A 27,348-nucleotide genomic window follows, 5' to 3' on the forward strand; every position below is an offset into this window, starting at 1 on the left:
TTACAAATGCTTTTACAAATTTATTGAAAATTTCAACATTTCAATTCAGAAAATATAAGCATTTCATTTTCAAGTACAATATAATGCACATTGAATCATCCACTGAATGGGAGGTAATATTATAACAGCTTATGACCTGCTCCCACTTTGAACTTACACTGAAGTGTTGCTGTGAGAAGGAGAGACAAATGCGAATGAAGTTCTTTTAAAAGGTCATCTTTATCCAAAATCACAGAGTACCCGCTTTCAAGCAAATTTGTGATTTTAGGCGATATGAATCAGGCCTGAGTGAAGTATTAAGTGCATCTACACAATATGGTATCAGACAAACATTTTTAAATTTTAAAATGATGAAAAAGGCAGCTCCAATGCCCTGTTCTCCATACCTGCATTTTTTAAACTTAACTTCAAATATTCACAAATACATTTATTGCATGTTTGCTTTTGTCCAGCTTTACTCTTTTTTCTCGTTGCTCAGTTCCACAGCGGGCTCAAATGCAGGACCTGGCTGTGGTGGAGAATCTTCTGATAACACACACACACACACACACAAACACAAAACATGTGAATGCAGGATCAGAGTAAGGAAAATAACAAGCAAATAATTATTTTCATTATTGATTAAGTGATTGATTATTTTCTCTATTAATTAGTAGTTTGGTCTACAAAATGTAAGAAAATGGTGAAAAATGTCAATCACTGGTTCCCAAAGCCCAAGATGCAACCTAAAATGTCTTACCAGAAAAATATTTACATCTAAGAATCTGGAACCAACATCAAAAATGACTCAAAATGATTAAGTGATTATCAAAATAGCTGTCGATTCACTTTTTGTCAATTGACCAATAAATTAATAGATTAATCAGCTCATTAAGCAGCTCTAGATCAGATAACTGTATGTCAGACCATGTTAGGAGGGAACCAGTTCTTATCTACTAAGGTGATGCCTACTAAGTAGGCCTCTCGGTGCAGCTGTGCCACATACTGATAAACAGTCCAACAGAATGGAGAGTATGTAGTCAACTCAGATCCAAACTAGAAAGACAACGTTGTCTTTATAAAGTTTGGCCCATCTCTGGCTCTGACTTGTTAGAGAACTAGACTGCCAGTGTGTTAGTGGGGCATGTGTGCACATAAGGGGAATTTGTTCTTAACTGCATAAGGAGGAGTGCTATTTAGTAATTAGTGAGTTGAATAAAGATTATTGTTCAGGAAGGGACACCCCAGCATGTGTGTGACACTGACATTAAGAAACAAACATATTGGTGATAATATTTAATACTTAATCATGTGCCAGTGTGTCATCCACACAAAAAGCCTGGGGAGTGTTACTGCATATGTGAAAATGTATAAAGCCTTTTGTGGCTCCAGAGAAAGCTGTTTAAAGTGTGCTAAACTGCCTCAAGTGATGTTTGTTGGGGCTGAAGATTACATGTTTATAAAACGAAATGAATCTGGGAGTGTGGAGTTGGAAAGAAGTGAGGTTACCACACCTCTGTAAACTGCTCCTCATCTCTGCATGACAATATATAAGCCACAACTAGCATAACAGAGTTGAATCTGGCGGTCAAGTTACATTGTGGGTAATGTAGGCGCCAGGTTTTGAGAAGGAAGAAGAATGCATGGAATAAAAAAGACAATAGGCTGTTTTTGGTTCTGCCATATCAGTTTTCTTTTTTTTTTTTTAACTGTTCATTTCTCCATTCTCAGAATATTTAGATGTTAGCATGTAACCAGAGCTCAAAAAACAGCAGAATTTGCAGAGAATTGTTCTGTTTGGGCCTTCGTTGTACTCTGTAACACCATTTTCACCATGTTCACAAGAGAATGAAAGGAGAGTAACTGTCAATTTACCTTCAACCAATCGCTCAGCTGCCCTCCTGTCTTCAGTAATGTACAAGGCAGTCATGAGGAAAAACACTCCACCCAGAACCCCAATAAATGGGCAGATCAGGAAGCTGTACTTCAGACTGAGGAAATTCCACTCATGGGTTTCAGGTTTAGAATTGCGTATAGCATCAGAGACCTACTGGCACAAGTGTGAAAACAGCATTGGTGTTCAATCATACACAGAAAATGTAGTTAATCAATCTGAGGTACAGTGAATGAAACAGTACCACTAAAAAGAAGCTGAATGTGGGAAAATGAAACTATTTCTCACCGCTCCTATTAGATAAGGACTCCCAGCGTCACCCAGAAGATGACAGACTGTGATCTGGAGAGCCTCAGCTGTCGATCTTCTGGTCGGTACAACAACATACTGAAGAGAAAAGTAACACAAAACAACCGGTTGACTTCAAGCTTCAGCAGACTGTTTCATGTTTTTATTTCCAATCACATCATTCAAACTCACCAGCAGCATATCAGCCAGGAGGGACCAGTTCAGTGATAACAGCAGCTCAGCCAAGAAAACGAAGACCTGAAATGAGACATTAATAAGGGACATATCTAAGACAATCAGTAAGCAATAGATAAATTGATCAATTAATCAGTTGTCCAATAATCACTTGATAAATAAATTAACAGCTTGATTTTTGATTTTCCACATCAAATGTCTCTTGTTTTACACTTAACATTATCACATGTTCTTTATGAGCTTGTTACAGCATTACGTTGAAGCTGTAACACTTATACTTACTGACATAATCAAACCCCACATGCCATGGCTGCACTAATATATTGTAAAAATATTTTTCATGTTTATTTTTTATTCATGATTTTACGTCAACATTACCCATAGTTCATCTGGACATTTTGTCTATGGAACCATTGACATCTTGGATAGAATTTGAAATGTTGACTTTTCTCAAACCTTTAGTAGCATCATACATTATTGTGAACTATACATTATGGACTAAAATCAATCAATATTTAGATGGATCAAACAACATTTTGAAAATTTAAAAAATATAACAAAATTAATCAAATTTTAAAATTAATGATTATTACATTTTTGATTTGTTAAGTATTTCTTCATTATGTTTTATAATATGTTCTATAAGAGTTAAAGGGCAAACATCCCTCTGAAAAACAAACACATTCACTTTGAAGTGTTGCTTAGGTCTTCACTATCGTTCAATATTGACACTTCAACCATTAGAAGAAATTTAAAAGGTGCTGTTGCAGATTCCAGATGTTAAAGAAGCTATCACTGGTTAGAGCTGGCTGATTGACTGCTGACTGGGGTTAATTTATCAAATCACTGAGTGACATAATGAAAATCACATGGAGACAGTTTGAACATCTACATGTGGCTATAAGTCGCAAATATTAAAGGATAGGTTCACATTTTCTAAAGTGTTTCTCAAAACAATACGCACATGCTTATATGCAAATTGAAACAGTCATTGGTCACTGTAATTATGCCTCTTGTCCATAGTGTCTGTGAAGAGATGCCTTCCTAATGTTAGACATGCTGCCCTGTCTAAAGTTCAGCCAAACCTAATGTGAGGCTTCAGCAGTCTCAGTTAGTCAAATACCGACCTTCTTACAGTCTTTTTAGTGTGAATGTCCCTCTTTGTGTTTCCACACACATTGTCGCTGTGCTAGGCTGTGGTTGAGGAATAGCAGCACAAGAAGGAATTTCATACTAAAAAGCATGCAGTTAAGGAAGATACTCACTTAAGCTGTCTGAGAGTGTTGAAGATTTGGAGTTGGAGTCCTGTTTCTTCAGAGATAACAGCGACTGATAACTCTTTCAACATGCATGTGAGCATGTGGAAAAATGTGAATCTATCCTTTAAGTTTTGTTCTGCTTCCAACACTGCAGAAACTGTGGCACAGACATTCAGGTAACTAAATCCTTTGTTTAAAATAAATATTTAGCTGGAGGCCACCAACAAAGACAGAAGTTTGTCTCTTACGTAAGTAACTGGAATGCTTGATGATGCCACAAAGATGACAACAAAGAGGCAGGGGGTCGATCCCAGCATGCCCACAGCGCAGATGAGTGGGTCAGCATAAGGCACTTTGTTCCTGAACCATCTGGATAAACCAGTGCCGAGACATACTCCCAGAATGCCCGATGCCACCGTCACACCACCGAAGATAAGACTGTAAAGGGAGCAGAGGCAGCCGGCATTGTAAAAACTTTCAAGACATTTTGAAGGACATGGGGTAAATGGAGAGTGATGCAAGTCAAAGGTCACACTACACCTGTTTGAGCGGTTGAAGAGCTTTTCGGCAGACAACTGTTGGGTTGCCTGAGAGACCTGAGCTCTGGACAAAAAAGTGGGCACCCAGAAAGCCAGAGCTCCGGTGAGGAAGGCCATAGCCGTCACTCCCATTGATGACCACACATAGCTTTTACTAGGGTCAGAGTAACAAAACAAGAAGATCAGAAAATATAAGTAATATCTCTGTTAACTTTAGGGACTAATGTAAAATACTACAGTATTAATCAAAGCCTGATCAATAAATCAGCTGCGACAATATATCCGCTGATATTAACTTATTGCAGATATATCAGTATCTGTATATATTTAACAAAAATTACAATACAGTAATGCCAAAAACATGTTTAAGATTTAGAAACATGTTAGATCATTTAGAAACAGTGACACCGTTACAGAGTTTACCCACCAGGGAGCACTGATATATTTATTTTTCAGCTGTGAATGTTTAGCTCAGCACACAATATCTTGGTCACAATTCTTTAATAACCAAAATTAAGGGATCCTTATCAAAAATATTTGTTGTCATCTGATTTTACTCTCAATAGATAGCTGTATCAGCCAGACTATAGTATTAATTCAGTGTTCATTTCAATTTCCTACTTTTTCAAAAGATACTTGACATCCTCCCGGTAGGAGCTCTTTCCTGTAACTCCTACTCCATGGGTTTCTGCAGCACCTCTGGGTGGGTTTGGGCATAAGAGCACCAGCAAGATAAGTCCCACTAGACCCAAGATGGGAGTGACCTGACAACACAGAAAAATGTAAATGATATCTATCACTGTCATTGCTCAACTTACATTTACATTAGTGATTATGAAACTATCCTCACCCTGAGAGCCCAGTGCCAGTGCCCTGTGAGACTCGTAACTGATGACCCCACTATGTATCCAAGACCACTGAAAACACACAGAATGATAAAACCATTTGAGAGTGATTGCAATGACATAAACAAGCTTAACAATATGGCAGCATGTCTTCTGGTATTTACAGAAAAAAACAAGCCTCTTCACATATTGATTTAACTTTGAACAGTTTAAATGACCATACTTTGGATTTGGATGGTAGTTGATTTGGTAAAAGCTCCCTTTACATCACTGTCTGTCATTTTCCAACTAATTTCATAGCTTAGCAAGTGTTCAGTTTCTTTCAGCACATTGTAAAAATTAACTTGCAAAGTGAGACTTGAAGCAGAATTTTGTTGCTATGGCTTTGTTATCTCTGCTTGAAAGCACATATTGTTTCAAAGGAACAATCCTTTAATCCCTTTCACACTGTACATGGTTTTTTATTGTTCATCTCTCCAATTTGATTTTCCAACAGCACTATTTTGTGAATGCTGTTGGCTCTAACATCTCAAATGCCGGAGTTTCCCACTAGAAGTAAATGTAGCATTCACATGACATGTCTGAACAATCTGTGCTTTCAGTTTCACTCCCACACAACAGCAATATAATGTTACTATTGCTGTTTGGAAAGAAAAAGCTATGATATGCTTGAGAAAAATGGTGAACATTTATAATTAATGGGTTAAAATGTGGGAAAAAAACACAGCTGTAGAAATAAATTGATGTTGTTTCTAACCTTCCAACAGGGATACAGATGTAGAAGGCAGAGATCATGAGGAGCCGTTTAGGCCCAGTAAAGAGGTCACCAATGATGGTGGGAGCAATGGTGGAGTAGCTGGCCTCTCCTACCCCGACCAGAGATCTCAACAGCACCAGAAGCCAGAAGTACTGAAGAGATCAAGACAACGTTTAATCTCAAATACCACAGAGACCCTCTCACAGTTTGACATAATGCCATTCTTACAGCCAAGAACAGTACAATTCATCAATAATACATATCTATTTATTTCCCAAAGAAACTGCAGAATATACTGGGATTTCTCTTTTGTACTTCATGTTGATATCTATGTTGTGCACTAAACAAATTTACAACATGCTTCTCAGTTGATAATTACTATGTTGACTCACATAACATTTGCTTAAGCATCTATCTAAGCTTAGTATGTTTGCAGCCAGAAGATAGGTATCTTAAACCAGAAACAAACTCATCAAAATCTTCCTGTCTGTACTCATTTTCATTCTTCAGCGTCATTTTCATTTTCGGAGTGAGTGTGTGATGAGGTCAAATGATAGAGGAAGGAACACTAACAAAAAGCACTATGAAGAAATATTTTCTGATCTTCCTTCTTCTTTTTTTAAGTGTAGAAGAAGTCATACAGCATAGTTATCACTTACCGACTCAGTGACAAAAGAGCTTCCAGCTGCGGTCACAAGCCACATACTCAAACCACCCGACATGATATATATCCTGTTGTAGCGGTCCCCGAGGTAACCGAAGAAAGGTGCCAGAAGTAAGAAACTGCAGATGAAAACTGTAAGTGCGTTAATATTTTAAGCCCAGAATCAATTCTGACTTTATAATGTGACAATACATGAAAACACACTCATGAAACTTTTAAGAATAAAAACCCAAGTAAATATATAAAAGTGTTGATATCTGACTAATCTACTTTTGAACCAAGAAGTGTCTCATTTATTATTTCTTGTCTTGCAATAATAAACAGTGTTCTGCAATTTCCTTGCAGCACATGTTGCATGATTCTATCTTACTTATGTACAGATAAAATGGGGATCTTCAACATTTGTGTGGCCTTTTTTTCAGAGTTTGGAACATTCATCTCTTAAAGGGATAGTGCGTGAGTATGTCAAGAAGATGCATCATCATACCTGTCTGTAGAAGTCCAGCTATACTGTCACTTATGTGAAAGAATTCCTGAATGATGGTAAGGACACCTACATAACAATAAAAAAAAAAAAACAATTTATGTGTAAGACCACCAAATTAGAAGCAGTACATGGTGTTTGTTGTTAGGCAGTGTTGTCATATGTACACAAGAGCTCATCTAACCTGCTATTGTGTACCGCTCCATGTAGTTGAGCAAGTTGATGTAGCAAAGCACAGCTACAGCTATGTAGGCACGTGTAGGTGATATGGCTGCTTTGTCCGCTTCTGTTGGTGCAAGTGATGAAACGCTGTTCACAAGAGAGCCATAGCGTAGACCAGGGCTGGTGCTCAGACTCCGTTCAGGCATCGGCCTGTCCTGAGGGGACGTGACTGATCCCTTTGGCTCCATAGTGAGCAGCTTTTTCTTTACCTGGAAATGGAGAATGTACAACCCAGTTTTAGAGAAATCCTTTATCCTCTACACTCACACTTAACATAATTATGTTGCAGGGTGTACACAGAAGTTTGGAAACAAGTCTTATTAGACAACTCAATATAGCTCAGAGACAGGACTGAATTATTGAATTATACAATTATACAGTATATAAAGAAAATAAATGTTTTCAAGTGACTACAAATTATACCTTCTCTTGCTTTCATCTTTAAAATGAAGTCTAATTGCTTCACAGAACAATAGGAGACTGTCTCTATCCCATCATACATTTATTCAACTCATGACTCACTGAGAGAAACGTTCAGGTTATACTCAACTGCAGCTCTTATGGTAATCTAGTTTAGAGGAAATCAGATAATCTGGTTTGTGGTACCACTTTTGAAATAGTCCTTATGACACAAAAGACAATTACACAACTAAGAACAAATCGTCGCAACAATGTTAAAAAGACAGAAAAAGGAGAAGGAAGATTCTCAGTTAAGTTTTTTTTTTTTTCCCTCCAGCAGTCTCACAACAGCACAAGACGGGTTTGTAACCACACAGTGACAGTTATTGGGTGATTATGAGTTCAGAGGTATATTGACGAAGGTAGGCAAGATGTTGGGTGTACAATGTAGAATCCTAACAAATATTGTCAAGTTAAAACTATAAAATAATAACATAACAGGATAAGAAATATAAAGTATAAAATACATAACATTGTCCTTATAGAGAAGCCCTCATGCTTTCTGCCCAGGTTACAGGATCAATGCAGTGAAAACAATTCAACTCTTGAAGATACATTATTTTCAGTTAAAGCTTCATTACATTGTCATACAGGTACAACTCCTCAGCTATCAAAACAGTCTCTATAAACTTGAGAAATAGATAGATTCACGTACGTGTTGATGATGTCTTGTTAATCTTCCTTGTTCATTCCATATTTGCAGTTGTCAGATTACAGTGTTGCTCAGTGTGTCTCTAAGGTTTGAGGAAGCTAACTAAGGCCTGAAGAGATATGCCTCAAGAGATATTAGGTTAGCAAGGGGATCAGCCCATTCTGGGTTGGTCATATGCTTCCACACAGACTTCCACTGTGATGCAATGTTGTAAACAAGCCAAATAATCATTTCAGTCTTCTCTTCCTTTTTTTCTTTCTTTCAGTCTTTCTTATAATAATGTTAAAAAAAGATTATATGTGACTGGCTTGGTTCATTAAAAACTTTTAGCAGGTTTATTCACACAAGTCACACAACAGCAAGACAAAAGGACTCAGATGGCACATGTGGGTGTCAGGTGGTAAGCTGTAAGCCTAGATGAATGTGTTGTGACTTTCATCAGTGGTTCTGGCTCTGTCATTGAAGCAGGAATTGTTCAGATACATACTGTATTTGGATTTTGAAAGAGAGATATTGCCTCTGATACATTAGTGTGTGTCAATCTAATGGATGAAAAGCTGCACTAGAAAAGCTGCTAGTGCACAGTCTTTGTGAGACGGCTCTGGTAGCATATCTTTCACACCATCACCAAAAATAAGATCTATGGTTAAAATGATTGTCTTCAGAACCTTGCTAAGAGATATGTACGGAAGAGGATATGAAGATATGAAATCTGTCCCCTCAGGAGACAAATAAACTGCTGCTTCATTGCTATCTTTACTTGTGTCTCAACAAAGCTGTGATCTGTTTAATTGGTGGCATGCAACCACTGCTCTGGTAATTTGTGTTCTCTTTGACATTACATCCCTGTGCATTAAAATACTGTAAGTGTAAAAATTAAAGCTTTCACTTCAGTCAAGTGAAGTTGTGACCTCAGAAAGATGGATCTTAAGTACCTTCTCCTCCATGGAAATCACTTTGTTTCCCATTTGAATGTGAATGTGTGTTAGGAATATTAACTATTCATATAAATTCTAGACTCATTATTGAGCAGCCCTAATACTAGTCGCTTTTATTCAGAGCATCAAATTGTCAATACGTCCTTCAGTGTTTTCTGCTCTCAAAAATGATCTTTAAAACGGTTACTTCAAGGCAGATTGCAAAGCTTCAAATCTTTAACAGGATGTTGTGAAAAAATTGCCTCTGTCTCAAGAGTTGAGTGTGGAAAATTGATGTTTTTGTCAGCAGGTTTGGAGAATCACATAAGAGACTTCACCATGTTCCTTGAGACAATGAATCCCTACAGATTATAAGCCTCACAGATGTCTCTTGGTCTCCACTGTAAGAACATCAAGCTTGTTCCAATTGAGCTTAAAGATTGTATAGTAAGTCACTAAAGTAGGTAAGTAAGTCACTTCACAAAGTGACCATTGATCTAATTAAGGCCATCTTGTCATGTAGTTCAGTGGCTTTTCTTGACTCTGACAACACTTATCAACCAGCAACACAGTTGCATATGTGGTTGCTGCTTGACGAGAACTGAAATTATTACAATCTACTGATCAACTTCCTCCGTAACACATATTGCAAGTAAGTATGTTGTGAACTGAAAGGTGTGAAATAATTTCTGTGTGTTAAAGGAAGAAGTAACCAAACTGAAATTAGTGTCAAATGAGAATATAGTAGTTGATGCCATACTGGGAGAGCTGCAGAGAAAAATGTGTAGACCTGAAAAAAATCATCCAAATGTGTGTATTACATGACATTATGCTTAATTATTTGTATGTGGGTTCATTTCTTCCTGCTTTCACAATTCTGTGTACTTTCATTAGTATTGTGATAATGATTTTTCATTATTGGCATTATTATCTGTAGTTATAATAGTAGTATAGGTAAGTACAACTTAAGTTACCTGTGATACTTAATTGTGATAGTATGCCTAAATTTTGTAATCCTTTTGTTGAGGGCTGTTAGCGTCACATCAGTTATTGCCATCTAGTGTTTACTGTAAGTATTACAGCTGTTACCTAGCAATCAGAATCAGTGTCACCCAGTACCCATTACTATTAACAACACCTTTATTAATGACATCTGTGTCACAGTCAAATAGCAGGTTGAATAACTCCTGCTCATATTCTGATGGGATGTTTCATGTAAGAGATACCTTTCAAGCATTTTCATTTTTATAAGACTTTATGAGAGAGAGGAAAGTGGAGTGGAGAGAGAATAAGAACCAACATATAACAGATTTGAACCCACATCCTTAAGAGCCACCTGAAGGCTTCTTGTGTTTGATCTAAACAGTTGAGCTATCCATGTGAGGGAGACGTGGAGAGGAGAAGACAGGAATGAACAAGTGACAATCAGCTCCACTTGTGATAAATCTTGTAATAAATTATCTTGTTAAGATAAATCGACTTGTGATCTTGAGATAACAGCATTAAAAAAATAAATTATTGCAAGCACAGCCGTTCTCGGCTTCCATAGAAAGCAATTACTATGTTTACATTTTATTTATCCTTTGTTCAAGACAGAACCATACATCAGAGAACCATTCAACCCAACCTCCAGACAAGACCACACAAGTATGACCAGATTTCAACATGACAGTCAAAACATCATCTATGGTCCAATTATCTTTAGAAACATTATTATTTTCATGCTCTGCAGAAAAAGGATCAAGAAATGCCACGAAAGTGGTTCAGTTATCTTAAAAATACTAGCTATTGATTCCAGTATTTTTATTTAGTCTTTATTTAACCAGGTTTGTCCCATTGAGATCAAAGATCTCTTTTACAAGGGAGACCTGGCCAAGAATAGCAGCAACACACATATAACGAGCACATAGATCTGAGTAACATTAAAATGATCAGATAAAACATATGCACACAGACAACCTGAACTCAATGTATTTCACCATAGTTTTAAAATTGTTCAGGGATACTATGTTTGGAAGTTTAAGATCAGTTTTCTGCAGCAGGTTCAGAAAACCTAAAAGCTTTCTTTCTCAGTTCAGTTCAGACTTTGGAAACAACGAATCATAAAATGTCCTGAGCAAGGAGATTGTAATTTTCATATTTCAAGTTTAAAGGAGAAGATAAATAATATGAATTTTGCCAAGAATGGATTTGTAAATAAAAACATACCAGTGACTGAGGCAGCGTGCACATAAAGCAGGCCAATTCACTTTTGAGTATAATACACAGTGGTGAGTAAAAGATCCACAATATGTAATGAATCTCAGAGCCCCATGACACACACTATTCAGCATGTGAAGACAGTGAGCAGAGGCATTCATGTACAACACATCACCATAATCAATGACAGATAAAAAGGTAGACTCCACCAATTTCTGTTTCACACAAAAAGAAAAGACTTGTTTCTATAGTAAAATCCTAGTAAAAGCTTCAGCTTTTTTGTAACATACTGGATATGTGCCTTAAAATACAAGTGGTCATCAATTAAAAACCGTTGGTATTTAAAAGTAGATACCAACTCAATATGTTGACCATTTCTGGTAACAATTTTCTCAGACAATGCTGATCTTATTGTTCCACCACTGCTAGTACAACTGTATATCAGCAATGACAAATCTTTCACATAAAAGCACCCCTGAGTCAAAATGACATCCTGTGGGAGTCTTTGACAGAATAATCTTGCATATAGCCAGAAGCAACATTCATAAATGTATCATTAGACATTAGTGTGTTTGTCTGTTTGGGGGTTTATAAGAGGGAAATGTTTTAGAACACATAATATAACCTTGGCCTTTTGTTGCCTCAGTTATTGTATATGGCTGCTTTGTGTGGTGATAAATAGTGAGGCTAATCAGAGATAAACGCTTGCTGAAGGAGTAAGGTGGTAGAAGGTAGAAGAAAATAAGTAAGTATGGCAAAGACTGGAGGAGGGAAAACATCTATATTCAATTCAAGTTTTAGAGGAAATATTAAATATTAAGTGAAAATGGACAGATTAAGGATAGGACATGGTAATGAACAGCCCACTGCATGTTACAGGACTGGTTTTGGTGAACAATGCTAAGATTCCACAACTGTAGAGATGATAACATGCAGGAAATATGTGGCAACTGAGGTTCAGGTTAACACACACACAGGATTAAAGAATATTGGATTATAGAAGACATTGTAGAGTGCAAATATTCTTATTGTATTTCATTCAGGACAGGACTGATGCAACAAACAACACGCAGGACTGAGGCATATTCAGAAGATGGCAGTAATACATCAATAAGGATGCCAGCTGCTATAAAATCTCAACAGCAGCAGATGATGCAACAGCAGAAGGGCCGATACTACTACCGCATTAAAAGAAAGGAAAGAGAAATAAGAGGAAGCAGTAGAAATAGAGAAGAGGGGGACATTATATCAAGGTTGAGGTTTGGTCACACCAGTCTGAGCACTATATTAAACATCATGAATAAGCATACTGTGGGTAGATAGGAACATTGTGGACTACAGGAAACGGTGGAGCATGTATTTTTATACTGTCCTAGATATCAGCAAGAGAAACAGACACTTAAAAAGTTACAAAGTTAAAGATACACTTCAAAGGAATCACATGGGACTTGGTATTAAAGGAGAATTGCAATGCAATAGTGGTAACTGTTCTGATTTACACTCCAATCCAGAAGGTGGCGGTAATAAACCTAAAGGCTGTTTGCCTACCGCCATTACAGAACAAAAGAAGAAGAAGAAGCTGCAACAGCAGTAGCAGCAGGAGAAGGCAACGACGAAGAAGAATGACGAGAATGCTAAACTGAAAATAGAGGGGACGGAGGACTGTTTAGCGAACGTTAATTTAACGCTGTTACCTCGAAATATTAACCATTGAACACAGCGGCATTACATTTCCTAAATTATGACAGAGCCTCAGTCAGCACTGTTACTCAGGAGACAGCTTGCAGGTAATTTAAACCTTGGCGTTAACTGATGCTAACGGTGCATTTTCTCGGATGCTGCCGTTAGCTGTGATTCAAACTGTTTTCTTGAACCTTCCACACTAACGTTACTGTCCCATGACAAACAAACTGCCTGGAGATTATAGCAGTGGATGGCAATAGACGCTCCTGACCAACTCACAGGAGTATGTTCCGACGTTGCATACTGATTTCAGTTGAAAGCCGCTGTCAGAAGTCCCAACGACTTTCTATACCGGAGGGCTAGCCACAATCAGTTAGCTGAACGTTAGCTTATAGCTGACTCGATATGTTTACATATATTTTAACCGTCATAACGTGTTGTTTTGCATTCTTATACATGCTGTTTGCTAGTTATATGTGATTAACGTGATGATAGTAACTGTTTTCTTCTTAAAACTTAAGTGACGTTACACTAGTTGACCCATTTTCCTTCGCTATCCACATAAGAGTTGTTATATTTAGCTGCTGTCACTGTGGTTAGCTGCAACACGCCGAGCTAACAAGCTAATGTTAATCTCGCATTGCCACTATTCGCTATTTTAGCAGTCTTATGCGAATTCAATTTAGCAACCCTAATACTAGTCACCCTTCAAAAGCAGCTGAGTGGCACACACGTCGTTTGGGGCTCTTTGCTCAAGATAATGTCAGGTTTTGTTTTAAGACTGTGAACCCCATATGCGAACTGTCAGGAACATAATGTGCTCCTTTGTAGGTTTCCAGATATTCTCTCTCTATAGTAGATAAATTCTCTCAAGATGGTTAATCTGGACCTGAATATTTTTGGAGTGGGATTTGATAGAAATGGTTAATTTATGTCTGAAATTCTAAATTACGGTTAGTATTTCTTTGCCTTCTCCATTTTTACTGACTACTAAAACTTGAATTTAAGAAAATGACCCACACACTTGAGGTTAGTTTAGGTAAGGGTTGTGCATTTAACAAGGGAAGATTTTATACAGAGACTGCTCATACTTCTGTTGTAGAGGCTGTTGAAATGAATATAAGCATTTTTTCATGTCCTTTGTTGTAGACATAAGATAGTCTAAAGTCTAAAATTAGTGGCTTTGAAACCCATCAAAGTCTTTACCCATGGCAGTGTTGCCATGTTTGCTTGTAAGACATCAAGTGATTACCTTTTAAAAGTATCAGACTTCACTTGTAACACAGAGGCAGCAGCTCTAAAAATGTGACAGTATTTGAATATACAGAACAAAGGAAGAACACCAGTTAGTTTGCTAACCAACCAAGAAATGATATATGTACTGTCACATCTGCCAAGGCTGCCCAATAAATCAAAACATATATATATATATATATATATATATATATATATATATATATATATATATATATATACACATACACACACACACACACACACACACACACACACACGTGTGTGTGTAGACAGCAACACAGATTGTTGGAAAATTCTCAAATCCAGTTAATATATTATTGTTCAAAATTTCAAATTGAGAAAGACTCAAGGTTACTTATTTACAACCATTTGAATCAGTCATGTTGCTGAAGTGCCAGCTGTTTTTGCTGGATTGTTTGGAGTTGATATGTGGATGTGATCAATTTTTGTTTACAGTTGAATGCTGCATTCAAGAATTACGATACCTAATGGCAAATTGGCCAGGTCCATAAGAATTTCAGCCAAATGGCAGGGACCTGGATGGTCATCCAGACATGTTGCATATCACCAAATTTGATGACTATTAGATATGTGAGAAGACTTGTGACAAAAGTGTCTTTAAAAAAAATAGAAAGTCTGTGTAGGTGGAAATGACGATGGCTTATATGGATCTGTGTGTTGGTAAAATACTTCTTTCACTAGATTTCTGGAATCTAAGAAAAAAAAGATGATTTTTTGGGTTCACGGTTCAGAAATCGTAAGTGGAAGATCCTTTCTAAATGGCCACATATTGGTATTATCTGCATCAAAACCAATCAGTTCATCCTTGGTCCATTGTGTAACTTCCCACTAAACTTAACTGAAATCATTTTAGTAGTATTCATGATGTCCTGTTAACTAACAGATAGACAAATGGCACCGTTTCAGTGGAGGAGATACAAAACATACATGGTTTACACTTGTAAGTGACACTTTTACCCTCAGTACTATGTGTAAGAGCACTATGAACTGATCTCTCACAAGATTTCTGATTAGAATCAGTATTCTAACAGCACCTATATAAAAGTTCAGGTATTTTGAATTTGTAATTATTATATAATTAATCATTCAAAATGAAATTATGTGTAAAGTTAGTCTGGAGAACTGCAGTGTGGCCTAGTGAGTGCGTGTGACTTGGCACCGGACTATTAGGGTGGTGTGTGGTTTCAGCAACATGCTTCTCCTTACTCAACCTTCAGGCAAGGCCTCTTAACACATGGGTTACGGTGTCTCATCATTGGTCTTCAGAAAAGCACAACATCTGCCTAGTTAACATACCTAGTACTATGATATGAGCCAATGACTATTTGACTTACCTTGGCATTTGTTTTTATATCTAGAGCTGAATAAAAACCCAGTAGAGGGATTCTCAGCAGGCCTGATCGAGGATAGTGATCTCTACAGATGGGAAGTCCTAATCATCGGGCCACCAGACACACTGTAGTAAGTCTATCACTGTCTTATAAATGGGGTATAGTAGGAGTATTGCTTTTGTTCTCTGAGCAATGCTTATCACTTCTAGTGGTCTGGATGTTTTATTTACCTGTTATCATTATATTGATTTTCTCTTCTATCTTTTTACTATTCACAGTGAAGGTGGCGTGTTTAAAGCTCATCTGACATTTCCCAAAGACTACCCTCTCAGGCCGCCTAAAATGAAATTTATCACAGATATTTGGCACCCTAATGGTAGGTACTGGTGTTGCACACTGTGAATGATATTTTAGAGGAAGTTGCGGTCATACAGTTTGTCTCAAAGATGTAAACATTGAGGCTATCCTATTGTTTCATTTTGGTAATGTTAAGGATTTTGAATTTTGTGATATCTGTGAATACTAAGGAATGTCACCCAGTGCAATGGTGTGACTCATTCACATGTTTTTAATAGTTTTTAGACAACAACATAGGAAAAATATAGAAAATCACCAGCCAAATCCTTTAGTATCCTGGTGTGGCCAAGTCAAAATCCATACCTCAGTCCAATGCAGAATGTGTGATAGGATTTGAAAGTTGTTTTTTGCTCACTGTCCCCCACTATCTAACAGAGCTTGAATTGCTTTGTAAGGAAGAATTTGTAATTAGACTTTCCAGATGTGCAAAGCTGATACAAATCTATCCACTTACTGTAGACTCAAGCCTGTAACAGCTACCAATATTGAATCAAAGTGGGGGGCAGATGCTTTCATAGTGTGTCACTGTTTATACCCAATAATCATTAATTACTTTGGCAGCTTATTGACTAAATGTTATATGTAAATCAGTATTAAAAGCAAACATTACCATCCATTATGTGGATGGAGAAATCATTTTCTGCTTCATAAGTTATATTTTCCTACATATTTTCTTTTCTAGTGGACAAGAATGGAGACGTATGTATTTCTATTTTGCACGAGCCTGGGGAGGACAAGTACGGCTATGAGAAACCAGAAGAGCGCTGGCTGCCTATCCACACAGTGGAAACCATCATGATAAGTGTTATCTCTATGCTGGCAGACCCAAATGGTGACTCGCCAGCCAATGTGGACGCTGCAGTGAGTTTACTTGCTCTTAAAGATTATTAGATATAGTGTTTGAGTAAAATGGATGTGTTTTTCTAAATGAATTGTCTTTACCTTTTTCCCCCCTCTGCAGAAAGAGTGGAGGGAGGACAGACATGGCGCATTCAAAAGGAAAGTCGCACGTTGTGTACGAAAAAGCCAAGAGACTGCGTTTGAGTGATATTTAGCAAGGATCTAGCTTCATGTTTTCAGGGCAAGTATTCTCAACTCTAACCCTTAAAGGTTAAAGGTGCAGTGTGTAGAATTTAGTGGCAACTAGCAGAACCAAGTTGGCAAAAATGGGATTTAATATTCATAAGTATGTTTTAATTAGTGTATAACAACCTGTAAATAAGAATCTTGTTTTTGTTGCCTTAGAATTAACCCTTTATATCTACATGGGGAGCAGGTCTTCCACGGAGCCTGCCATGTTGTGCTGCCATGTTTCTACAGTAGCCCAGAATGGACAAACCAAACACTGGCTCTAGAGAGGGCCTTTTGCATTTTTTGCAAGTTTTGCAGCCATCGTAGGTTCTCTCCCACAAGCTGGGAGGGGTATTCAGTTTGTTGCAATCTGCAATGTCACTGCTGGATGCCACTAATTCCTACACACTGCGCCTTTAAATCCAAGCTACTCTTTCACAACTAACTTAAATTGTGAAAAAATGTTTCATCAGGTAAATTTAAGTAAAAATGTCATCCAGTTCAGAAGTAAACGGTCTATGTTAATGTATTATTGAAATTTGTTCATTTCAACATTGTTCCACGTTAAACTTGAATCTGGCTCTTCTTCCATTCACTAGCACTAAAACTAAAATCCATCAAGAATACCATCAAGTTCAGTCAGCGCCTCTTTAACAATTTTTTAAATTTTACATAATAAGCATAATTGTAAAAAGCAAATGGTGTTCACACCTTTTACTGTAGATTTGGTGGTGGCAACAGTTGAGGTAATCCCCCTACACTGTGTTCTCTGACCCAACAGTGTAACTCAACAAGGAATGTCAAACAGACTACTTTTAAAGTAACTTTGTGCATGAAAATCATAGCAACAGCTCTGCAGCCTGGTACACCAACTGGATGTGTGCTCAATCTGAAGTCTATTGTTAATTGTTTGTGCCTCTACTTGTAGACAATATGACTCTGTTGATTGGCCTTGTTGCTTTCTTACTAATTTTTTGTAAATTATTTGTTGTGTGCTTTCTCACAGGTCTCCAATTGAAAATCAACATGGCACTGTTTCCTGCACTCTTCCACCCTGTTGCCAGGCTTGTCCTCCTTTTATTCTGGCAGGAACAGACTGGCTACTGTAGGCTGCAATAGAACATAACAGTGACTACCAAGGCTGACAGAAAACCGCCAAGCAAGTGCCAACTCAAAAATAACAAAAAGAAAAAAAAAAACAGAAGATGATAAAACATTTTTCAAGTCTATGAACTGCTTCAACATTCAGGAAGATATTGTAAAGACATGTATATAGCACAGACTAAACCGGATAATATATAAGCTCCCTTTCCATCCATCAAGTCACTTAGACCAAATGAATAGCGCTGGTTCAGATAGATTTATTTTTGTCCATTTTCCCTTTCTCAACTCCAGCATGCATTTGTTCTCTTTAGATTGTTTGAACAGGAGGTCTTAAATAGAGAGAGAATTGTGATGCTGTTGGAGGAATGTCACTTGTGAAGAGCTTGATTGATTCAAGCGAGATGAATGATGTGACTGAAGGTTTTTTTTTTTCATGGAATACCACCGTATTAAAATACACAGCTGTTTCTCGTGGATTCTTTTAACACTTTCAGAACTCCACATCATATGTGTACCTGAATGATTTAGTTTTTCTTTTATCAATTATAAGTCTTACCATCCCGCTCAGTTGACTTAAGAAAGGCAACATACCCATTGATTTTTGTGCATGCTAAATTTTGTTTATCTTTTTTCAAAAGTGCCTCCTAATAAAATGCTTGGCCACTTCACCCTGCATTGAACAAGTGTTGAAAATGTTGAAAAAAGATGCAGAAATTGTGTGTCACCCGTGTATGAATTTATTTAATAGCCAGTACACAGGGGATCTGTATAATTACGGCATTGGAAACAATTTGGTGTAGCAATAACTTCCCTAGTATGAAGTGTACACGTTAATTTTTGATATCCTGATACAATTTGAGGTCCTCTCCTCCAGTATTCTGTTATTTTAGCAGCCGTTTTTTTTTTTTTTTTTTTCTTTGTCTGTGTTGTCCTCAGTAGGAATTGTTATGCATGCTTTATCTTACTTTTTTTGTTTTGGTTTGTTTTTTGCTGAATGTTTCTGGAATTTTTGTTTGCGAATGTTTGAGTGTTTGTGTGTACAGTATGTGTGCCCATTTTGTTTTGTTGCTCTTTCCCCTGATCCACAATCTCATGATTATTCTGCTCACTGAACTATTGCAGTTTTGCCTAATGTACAAAGACAAAATACTGATGTATATTTTTCATGTTATGAAACCTGTCACCTGTAGTGAGTTCTTCTAAAATATGACTTTTTTTCAATATTTACTTGTGTATTTCATTCAGGTGTGTTTTGGATACAACATGAATTACATCTTGCTCATGACAAAGACAACAGAAACCTCTTATGTACACAGAGCATTTTCATTGCACTAACAATATCCATTTTTAGAATGGCATTTTTTAGATCTGGTTTTCTTTCACAGTACTTCAAAAGTCAAACATATCCTCTAAATATTGCAGATATTTAGACAGATGTCATAAATCATATATTTTGGTATGCTATTCTTTACATTAATCATTTATTATGGATCGAGGGGATTGTGCCTCTTTTTCTGCTCATCTTTTCTGAACTCTGCTAGTCAGTAGTTGTTTTTATCCACAGATTTTTCTTCCTTTTGGGTTACAGTCACTAAATGAATCAAGTGTGGTTGATTACAAGGCTCACAGCCAAATATTTGAATCATCAGAGCTAACAATAACTTACCTGTATACAAAATATGCTTTTAGGCATGGTTCACTGGCACCTGTAAGTGTGTAAACAGTTTCTCTTGTTCAGTCTTGCCTCTCCACAAATACATTGCAGTCAACTAGTTTTAGAAATGTGATTATCACACAAACTGTGAGTCCCACATGATTTTTCTGTCTTATTTCATTCACTATCTTTGGCCAAATACAATATACTTAGTGCTCTGAAAGTAATGCAAAGTGAGCATCAGCTATGTCTGTCTGATCATTGCACAACAAACAACAGCAGTCCTATTTCCACCATACAGTACTTTGATAAATGTATCTGCATTGATTTGAGAGCTTAATTGTTATAGACCACAAACTCCTACATACTCCAGGGGATTTTAATAGGATGTGCCACTAGCCTTAAATGAGGCAATCTTTGCCTCATTTAAGGCTAGTGGCACCATTTGGTGAGCAAAATCAAGTGTTTGTGACAAAATGTAAAACCAACACAGCTCTTAATATGTTGATTTAGCTTGTGGTTGACATGTCTGTAGTTATCACTGATTATACAACAGCTTCCTAGCCATCATTTGCCATTTCACCTCTTTGATACTAAACCCTCCAAACATGCTTTTTTAATAACAAAAGTTAGATGAGCAAATGTATATATGGACTTCAGTCGAATCCACTATGTACTGTGGAGTCCACTGTTATCAGTATGACTTCTCATGTGAGTGATAGGACTTTAGCAGGAGCACCTGAGGGCAACATACCTTTGACAGGCGCTCACCAATCTGGATTTACATACTGCCTTTTTTAAACTCGTCATTGGAGATAATCCTCCGCATTCTCATGCTCACAATCAAATCACAAGAAGCTGTAAAATTGTCATCGACCTCTGCATTTGTGGCAGAGAAAATCCATGTAGTTAACACATTTTAGTTTTTAGTATGGAAAAAGATCCACTTTAGAGCTGGTATTAACCTTTTGTTAATTAAAAGACATGCCTCAAATTATACTTAAATTATATCGTTAATTCACTGCAGGAATGATAATGGTCATCATGTGACATGGATAATGGTCAATGAACGTGTTTTTGAGAAGCACATGAACGCAGCACCACTGCCTCCTCTCCACCTTCTCGTCATATCGCGATAGAGACCGTCAGGCCACGGAGCTAACGCTGAGCAACATGGCGGAAGGTATGAGATAGATTTTTTTTACTATTTGGTACACTACCTTTTCTCTTCGTATGCTTGTTGATCTATCGGGCTGAATCAACTAGTGTCCTGGCAGTTTAATGAACCGTACGTTGTCTGTGGTTGAAAATACGAAGCACTGCGACAGTCGTCCTGTCTCAGTGACCAACCTCTGTCGTTAGCTCTCGTTGATGTTGCTAGCTGAATTTTACAGCTTCGACTTAGCCGAACCGGCCAAGAGATGTTGGTGGCTTGGACTGCGGAGAATCATTTTTTATTTAGGCAGGTTGCTAGTTTACTACGTAATAAAAAATGAATCCTATATTAACTTACATAATGTTCAAATTATCTCGGCTAGCGGCAATGTTTAGCTAAACGTAACGGATCGCATCACATTGTCAACAGTAGAGTTTCAATTAGAGTGAACGCTAACTGTCGCTGTGTTGCTCATGAAGACATGCTTTGTAAACACAATTAGATGTCTGCTCCGTTAATTATAAGGTAAACAACGGGACAGGGAAGGTGTCACTCCCTGTCAGGTATCATCTGCACCACCTGGTAGAAGTGCCACGGCCAAGGGCACCACCCAGACAGAAGGGAATGTCTGCTGTGTGTTCCTCCTTAAGGGAAATCTACTTACCAACTTGAATCCAGAGAACAAACACTCCAATCTGTGCTCGTTAGTGTTGCGTATGGAGCTGCTCTGTTGCTACTGACTAGGAAAACAGTAATTTGGACATGTTAAATGATTGTTTGAACCTTCACTTAAATGAATTAACAGTACATGAAGAAGAAAAGACATTTGTTTTTCTGTAAAAATATCCTTGTGGTTCCAGAATTATCTTGTCATAAGTTTCATCGTATTTTCATTGTTTTTTATTTTTAAACATTGGCTTGTTGCTCTACAAAAGTCTGGAAGAGTGTATCATGTTCACAAGTCCTGACAAAATAGACCACATTAATACGTGCATTGTTTGTTGTATATAAGGCTGTCTTAAGAGGAACTATTCAAAGCTTGAGTTAAATATTTGCTCAGCAGATGCATTCGGGATGCCTGCTAAATTCTGCTAAATGAAGGTGGATAGTATAAGAATTTGTCCAGTGGCTGGTCAGTTGGTCCTAAGCTGCTGCTCCAGCATTTCGCCCTTCCTGCGTTGAGCTGATCAGGTGGTTTGTAGAAACACCCCCCTTCTGTTCCTCATGACCAGTAGCTGTGCCAGTAACGGTTTACGAGGGAGGACAAAGTAACGTGCCGTCTCAGCATTCTTTCTTCACTAAAACTTTACTGGTTTTAAAGGAAGGAAGTGGGCCTCAGTGAAACTCCATGGACTCATGGCTGAGACATGAATCTGTGTTGTAACACGAAAATTTGGAGGAGAAAAAAAAAGTGTATTGCACTTAGAGGAATAAGAGACGTTTGTCCAGACAAAACTACCCCCCTTAGATTCTGCCATAGTCCATATTTAAAATTCGGAAATTTGCTTCTTGTATGCCTTACTCGGGGAATGCTGAAAATCAACATTTTCTGTGCAACGTCAGTGATAAGGAAAGTGCTTCTAACAAGAAATAAGCCAGTTATGAAAACATAATGACTCAAGTCACATTTAGCAAATCCATTTCACAAGTTCACACTGTACTGCTGTGTCATCACTGACATAAGAATCATCTTAAAATGGCTGTGATGTTTTTGTAAAGATACATTTTTGGGGGGAAAAAATTGTGTATTATAAATCCTAAACACTAGCTACTTCATATTGGCACCATTGAACTTTGGAGCATCCCTTTTACTTTTAGAGGAAATCCGCTTCAGAGAGTCCATTTCTAACCTACTTTTGGTAATTGTGTATCTTGTTTTGCCCTCTGTCTGTCTCCTTTACCTTGATGTGGGACAGAGGAGGTGGCCAAGCTGCAGAAGCACCTGGCCCTGCTCAGGCAGGAGTATGTGAAGATGCAGCAGAAGCTGGCCGACACAGAGAGGCGCTGTGCCGTGCTTGCTGCTCAGGCCTCTGGCCAGGGCTCCAACAGCCCTGCAGCTGCAGACACCTTTATTAGCCGTCTGCTGGACATCGTGGCCGAACTCTATCAGCAGGAACAGTACAGGTGAGGATGATGGTTGCTGGAATGGATGGGTACACATTTTGTTTGAGATTTTGCAGGTCCACCAGTCCCGCAAATGTTATTTTGTAGTTTTGTGTCTGCTCTGGTGTGTGTTGGTGATAGAGCCACTCTATGTTGCCACATTTGTTGAGTGTGGCAACAGAGAATGTTTGAAAAGTTCAGTTACAGATGTTCTTTATGTCTAGTTTCATCATTATTGAAGACCTATAATATTTATAACATACACTTGGTTTCTCAGTGATGAACATGTTTGTTTTGCAGTGATCTGAATGTGAATGTCGCAGGCGAGAAGCTCCGTGCCCATAAGTTTGTGTTGGCTGCTCGTAGTGATGTCTGGAGTCTGGCCAACCTGGCCTCCACCTCTGAACTGGACCTATCTGGTGAGCAACCCTGGTGTGACATCACTGTGTTGATGTAGTAGCTTGAATCATAATGAAAATCCACTCATTATTTACTCACCCCTCTGCCAGTCATCATACTTAAGGGTTAATAGATGACGACTGAATATTTATTTTGGAGTGAATTATGCAGACTGTCAAAGTCCAACACTGGACAGAGTTTTGGCCTTCATGCAGATTTTCCAGTAAGCTAATCAGTAAGGTTTGTGTGAGTGAATGACTGCCCGAGAAATATGAATGTAGCTATAAACAAGTGTTTTTATAGAGGGTATTCTAGTTTTTCTAGATTGAGGAGTAAATGGTCATTTTGTTTGTCATCTTTTAAGTTCATTGTTTGAGATTGAAAATATCAATTTATCCTCAGAAATCCATCAGGTTTGTAAATTCCTGACTGTCTGACATGATGCATTTCCAGATTGCAAACCTGAGGTTGCTACGGCGATGTTGCGCTGGGCATACACTGATGAGTTGGAACTTAGTCAGGATGATGCCTTTCTTATCGACTTGATGAAGCTGGCCAACCGCTTCCAGCTTCAGCTGCTCAGAGAGAGGTCAGCACAAGTCATATACATACTGAGTTTTACTTTGCAGGCTACTCTTATGCTTTCACTGTTGCTAGTGATCACATTTTATAGTGCAACATATGTGTCATAACGGCCTGAAAATACATTTGTTTCTCCTCTGGGGCAGGTGTGAAAAAGGCGTAATGTCCTCGGTGAATGTCAGGAATTGCATTCGCTTCTACCAGACAGCTGAGGAGCTAAATGCTACCACCCTGATGAACTACTGTGGGGAGATCATAGCCAGTCACTGGGTGGGTACCTTCAGACAGCGATTGTAACATGGCCAACTAGGCAGCTCAGAGGGGGTGTGTCGGCATACGTGTGTAGGATGGATGAACAGCTGAGATTTGTTTCCAGTGATGTACTCGCAGAGCTGCTGGCATGGAAAATGATGCGTCACCAAACCATATCAGTTTGCTGTCTGCTACCAGCTGTCTGGATAATTTGATCATCTATATACCTAACTGTTTTCATCAAAATCTCTTTGTTTCAGAAGTATGCCACCTTAGAATCCACCAACCACTTTTAACCTTACCTTGTATTTCTCTGTGGGTTAATCTCCTCACATTTACCCCCTATTTGTCACATCAGAAATGTGCTGTCTCACAAGTGTGTGTCGTCTCATCATTTATGATACAATAAATCCAGAGAGGCCACAACTCGGCAGTTGTCAAGGTTATCTTTTTACGACTTGGGTGTACAAAATAGTTGTTAACTGTCACTAGCTTTTCACACCTCAGTCTCCTTTTTTTTCTACTGTTCTCATGCTCTGATAACTGCTTTCCACAAAAGAGAGAAATTCTCCGGCTTGTCTGTTATAAATACAGCATTATGTTGAGTTTTCTATTTTTAGAAAATGGGTGACACTTATTTATTGTTTTTTTGTTCCAGTTCTGATATTTTACACTGACACTGTGGTGTGATTCATTGACCGTCTTTTATTAGGATGATCTGAGGAAAGAAGACTTCAGCACCATGAGTGCCCAACTTCTGTACAAGATGATCAAGTCTAAAACAGAGTATCCTCTCCACAAAGCCATCAAAGTCGAGCGAGAAGATGTGGTCTTTCTCTATCTCATAGAGATGGACTCGCAGGTCAGTTACCCACAGATACCCTTTTATTAACCGCTTACTAATTAATGTGTCTTTTTCATTTGTTACAATGTAACCAGTAGGGTAGAATAAACGTTTCTCATTACGCTATAAACAGGTTTTACGTGTTGTTTTTGATGTTGTTACCTCTTGGTTTTAGTTGCCTGCAAAGCTGAATGAACTGGACAACAACGGTGATCTGGCACTAGACCTGGCACTGTCTCGAAAATTGGAAAGTATTGCCACCACTCTGGTTAACAACAAAGCTGATGTGGATATGGTGGACCAGAGCGGCTGGAGCCTTCTGCATAAGGCCATCCAAAGAGGTGGGCGGTCACTACTTTAGTAATACTTTTACTCATCCATGTGTGTTTCTTGTCTCCTGTGGGTTTCCAAAAATATACTTGTGGCTTAGTTGTCGAGAGTGTTCACTTAGAAATATATCAGCCAAGATACCAACTTCAACAAATCATTCAACAACCATTTTATGTGAAATATAACTTTACCCATTTTCAAGGTTTTGTCTTGTACAGACTTGGCTGCTGTGTTCATAATACATTTTTCAAGTTAATACATGAAAACAGCAAAACCATTGGATGAAATTTCTCTCTTAATTACTGTTGACTTTTCTTCCTCTTCTTCCAGGTGATGAATTTGCCTCCATCTTCCTGATTCGCCACTCAGCTCAGGTGAACGCGGCGACAGTGGGGGCGGTGGAAACCCCACTTCACCTGGTCTGTTCTTTTAGCCCCAAGAAACACTCAGTGGAAGTGATGAGCGGTATGGCACGAATCGCAGAGGCTCTGCTCAAGACCGGAGCCAACCCCAACATGCAAAACAGCAAGGGCAGGTAGGTCATATAGCTCTTTGGTTTATGAACTTTATATGATTGCAAAGGTGGCCAACCACAGTGTAAGCATATGAAGGGGCTTGATATGATCTATGATATGCTTTGTCTTTGTTTTAGAACTCCACTGCATGAAGCTGTGGCTTCAGGGAATGAGCCAGTGTTCAACCAGCTACTACAGTGCAAACAGTGAGTTTTTTTCAGCCTTCAAATGGAATTAGTGAGTTTATTTTTGAAATGGAAAGTCACACACAGCGTGCCTGGTGTTCAATTAGTTGAAGTCATGAGATCACCATAGGTAGTAAATTGTCTAAAATGCACAATGTGTGATTCCTTCTTATTTCCTTTAATTTTTTTGTTTTTCTTTGCAATACTGACAAATGTAACCTACTGTCATAGGCTCTGTCATTTTTAAGATCACCAGTAAACAGAGTTTGTGAAGTTAAAGCCATCATCAGAAAATTTTGATTTCAAAATTTTTCATGAACACAACATTGTTTGAAGGCACCAATATTTCAGAACACATAATGTGACCCTGGTAAAACTCTAAAGATAATCCTGCGTGTAATCTGTCCATCTTGTTAGGCTTGACCTTGAACTGAAGGACCATGAGGGGAGCACAGCTCTGTGGCTGGCCCTGCAGTATATCACTGTGTCTTCAGACACCTCAGTAAACCCATTTGAGGATGATGCACCGGTGGTGAACGGCACTTCGTTTGATGAGAATAGCTTTGCAGCCCAGCTTATCCAGAGAGGAAGCAACCCTGACGCACCTGACACCACCACAGGTGCTGTGTATTAACCTCACCTTGCACTTTCTGAATGGAACAGTGTGTTTGCCTTTTTTTAATATAATTTTTAATCTTCATCACCATTCATTTTTATCCCCTATAGAAAACTGCCTCATGCAGAGAGCAGCACGGGCAGGCAATGAGGCAGCTGCTCTGTTCCTAGCCACTCATGGGGCAAAGGTCAACCATGTCAACAAATGGGTATGTATGAACGTTACATAACACATGACATAGGTTTGATGAATATCTCACAGGTAATATTTGTACTAGTCACCTGTCGTTGATGGGCAGAAGGGTGGCTTAGTGATGGGAGAGATGTCAATTTCATACTGAAAAAATAACATCCACCTAAAACAATAATAGTATGTATGGGTATCCAGTGGACCAGTCAGTAATGTGAGGCTTCTTCCTTCCAAATAAAAACAGACCAGGTGGTATGTCCTTTAACAGCTTGAAAAATAACACTGATTGGCCTGAGGACACTGCAATTAAAGTCAGGATTTTTAAGGTCAGAGCACAGTGATAAAA

General features: G+C 38.2%; 3 protein-coding genes across 5 annotated transcripts in view; 2 read left to right on the forward strand and 1 right to left on the reverse strand.

Moving 5' to 3' along the window:
* On the reverse strand, positions 1–21,847 carry spns3 (spinster homolog 3 (Drosophila)). 3 transcript variants are annotated; one of them, XM_044370621.1, is made up of 13 exons: positions 21,652–21,847; positions 7,089–7,335; positions 6,908–6,973; positions 6,416–6,552; positions 5,757–5,908; positions 5,005–5,071; positions 4,776–4,918; positions 4,156–4,308; positions 3,864–4,053; positions 2,354–2,419; positions 2,162–2,260; positions 1,855–2,026; positions 1–525 (listed from the first exon to the last, which is right to left on the reverse strand). In XM_044370621.1, the coding sequence occupies exons 2-13, from the start codon at positions 7,312–7,314 to the stop codon at positions 455–457; spliced, it is 1,542 nt and encodes a 513-aa protein (XP_044226556.1). In that variant the 5' UTR covers positions 7,315–7,335; positions 21,652–21,847; the 3' UTR covers positions 1–454. The 3 variants fall into 3 exon arrangements, with proteins under 3 accessions (XP_044226556.1, XP_044226557.1, XP_044226555.1); XM_044370622.1 differs by lacking the exon at positions 21,652–21,847 and adding an exon at positions 8,241–8,352 and having other exon boundaries at positions 1–522; XM_044370620.1 differs by lacking the exon at positions 21,652–21,847 and adding an exon at positions 8,241–8,351.
* ube2g1a (ubiquitin-conjugating enzyme E2G 1a (UBC7 homolog, yeast)) lies at positions 12,920–19,400 on the forward strand. Its single transcript, XM_044370624.1, has 6 exons — positions 12,920–13,140; positions 15,673–15,775; positions 15,924–16,021; positions 16,685–16,863; positions 16,964–17,083; positions 18,080–19,400. Exons 1-5 carry the CDS (start codon positions 13,095–13,097, stop codon positions 17,048–17,050), a joined length of 513 nt encoding a protein of 170 aa, XP_044226559.1. The 5' UTR covers positions 12,920–13,094; the 3' UTR covers positions 17,051–17,083; positions 18,080–19,400.
* The window catches only part of ankfy1 (ankyrin repeat and FYVE domain containing 1), a 14,410-nt gene continuing 8,006 nt past the window's right edge, over positions 20,945–27,348 (forward strand). Inside the window, exons 1-11 of the mRNA XM_044370619.1 lie at positions 20,945–21,014; positions 22,904–23,111; positions 23,391–23,509; positions 23,943–24,078; positions 24,218–24,341; positions 25,036–25,185; positions 25,343–25,508; positions 25,828–26,032; positions 26,150–26,218; positions 26,615–26,817; positions 26,924–27,021. Coding sequence (XP_044226554.1) covers positions 21,005–21,014; positions 22,904–23,111; positions 23,391–23,509; positions 23,943–24,078; positions 24,218–24,341; positions 25,036–25,185; positions 25,343–25,508; positions 25,828–26,032; positions 26,150–26,218; positions 26,615–26,817; positions 26,924–27,021 — 1,488 coding nt within the window. The 5' untranslated portion in view covers positions 20,945–21,004. The remainder of the gene's footprint in view (positions 21,015–22,903; positions 23,112–23,390; positions 23,510–23,942; positions 24,079–24,217; positions 24,342–25,035; positions 25,186–25,342; positions 25,509–25,827; positions 26,033–26,149; positions 26,219–26,614; positions 26,818–26,923; positions 27,022–27,348) is intronic.

This window comes from Thunnus albacares, chromosome 13 (genome assembly GCF_914725855.1).
Source record: "Thunnus albacares chromosome 13, fThuAlb1.1, whole genome shotgun sequence".
NCBI lineage: Eukaryota > Metazoa > Chordata > Actinopteri > Scombriformes > Scombridae > Thunnus > Thunnus albacares.

Coding starts and splice junctions, on each gene's coding strand:
- spns3 (XM_044370621.1), bottom strand. CDS start 7,314: ATGGAGCCAAAGGGATCAGTCACGTCCCCTCAGGACAGGCCGATGCCT. Junction 5,909..6,415: donor GCTCTTTTGTCACTGAGTCG/GTAAGTGATAAC, acceptor TGATCTCTTCAG/TACTTCTGGCTTCTGGTGCT. Junction 4,309..4,775: donor GTCAAGTATCTTTTGAAAAA/GTAGGAAATTGA, acceptor CTCTGACCCTAG/TAAAAGCTATGTGTGGTCAT.
- ube2g1a (XM_044370624.1), top strand. CDS start 13,095: ATGACAGAGCCTCAGTCAGCACTGTTACTCAGGAGACAGCTTGCAG. Junction 16,022..16,684: donor AGATATTTGGCACCCTAATG/GTAGGTACTGGT, acceptor TTTCTTTTCTAG/TGGACAAGAATGGAGACGTA. Junction 16,864..16,963: donor CAGCCAATGTGGACGCTGCA/GTGAGTTTACTT, acceptor CCCCCTCTGCAG/AAAGAGTGGAGGGAGGACAG.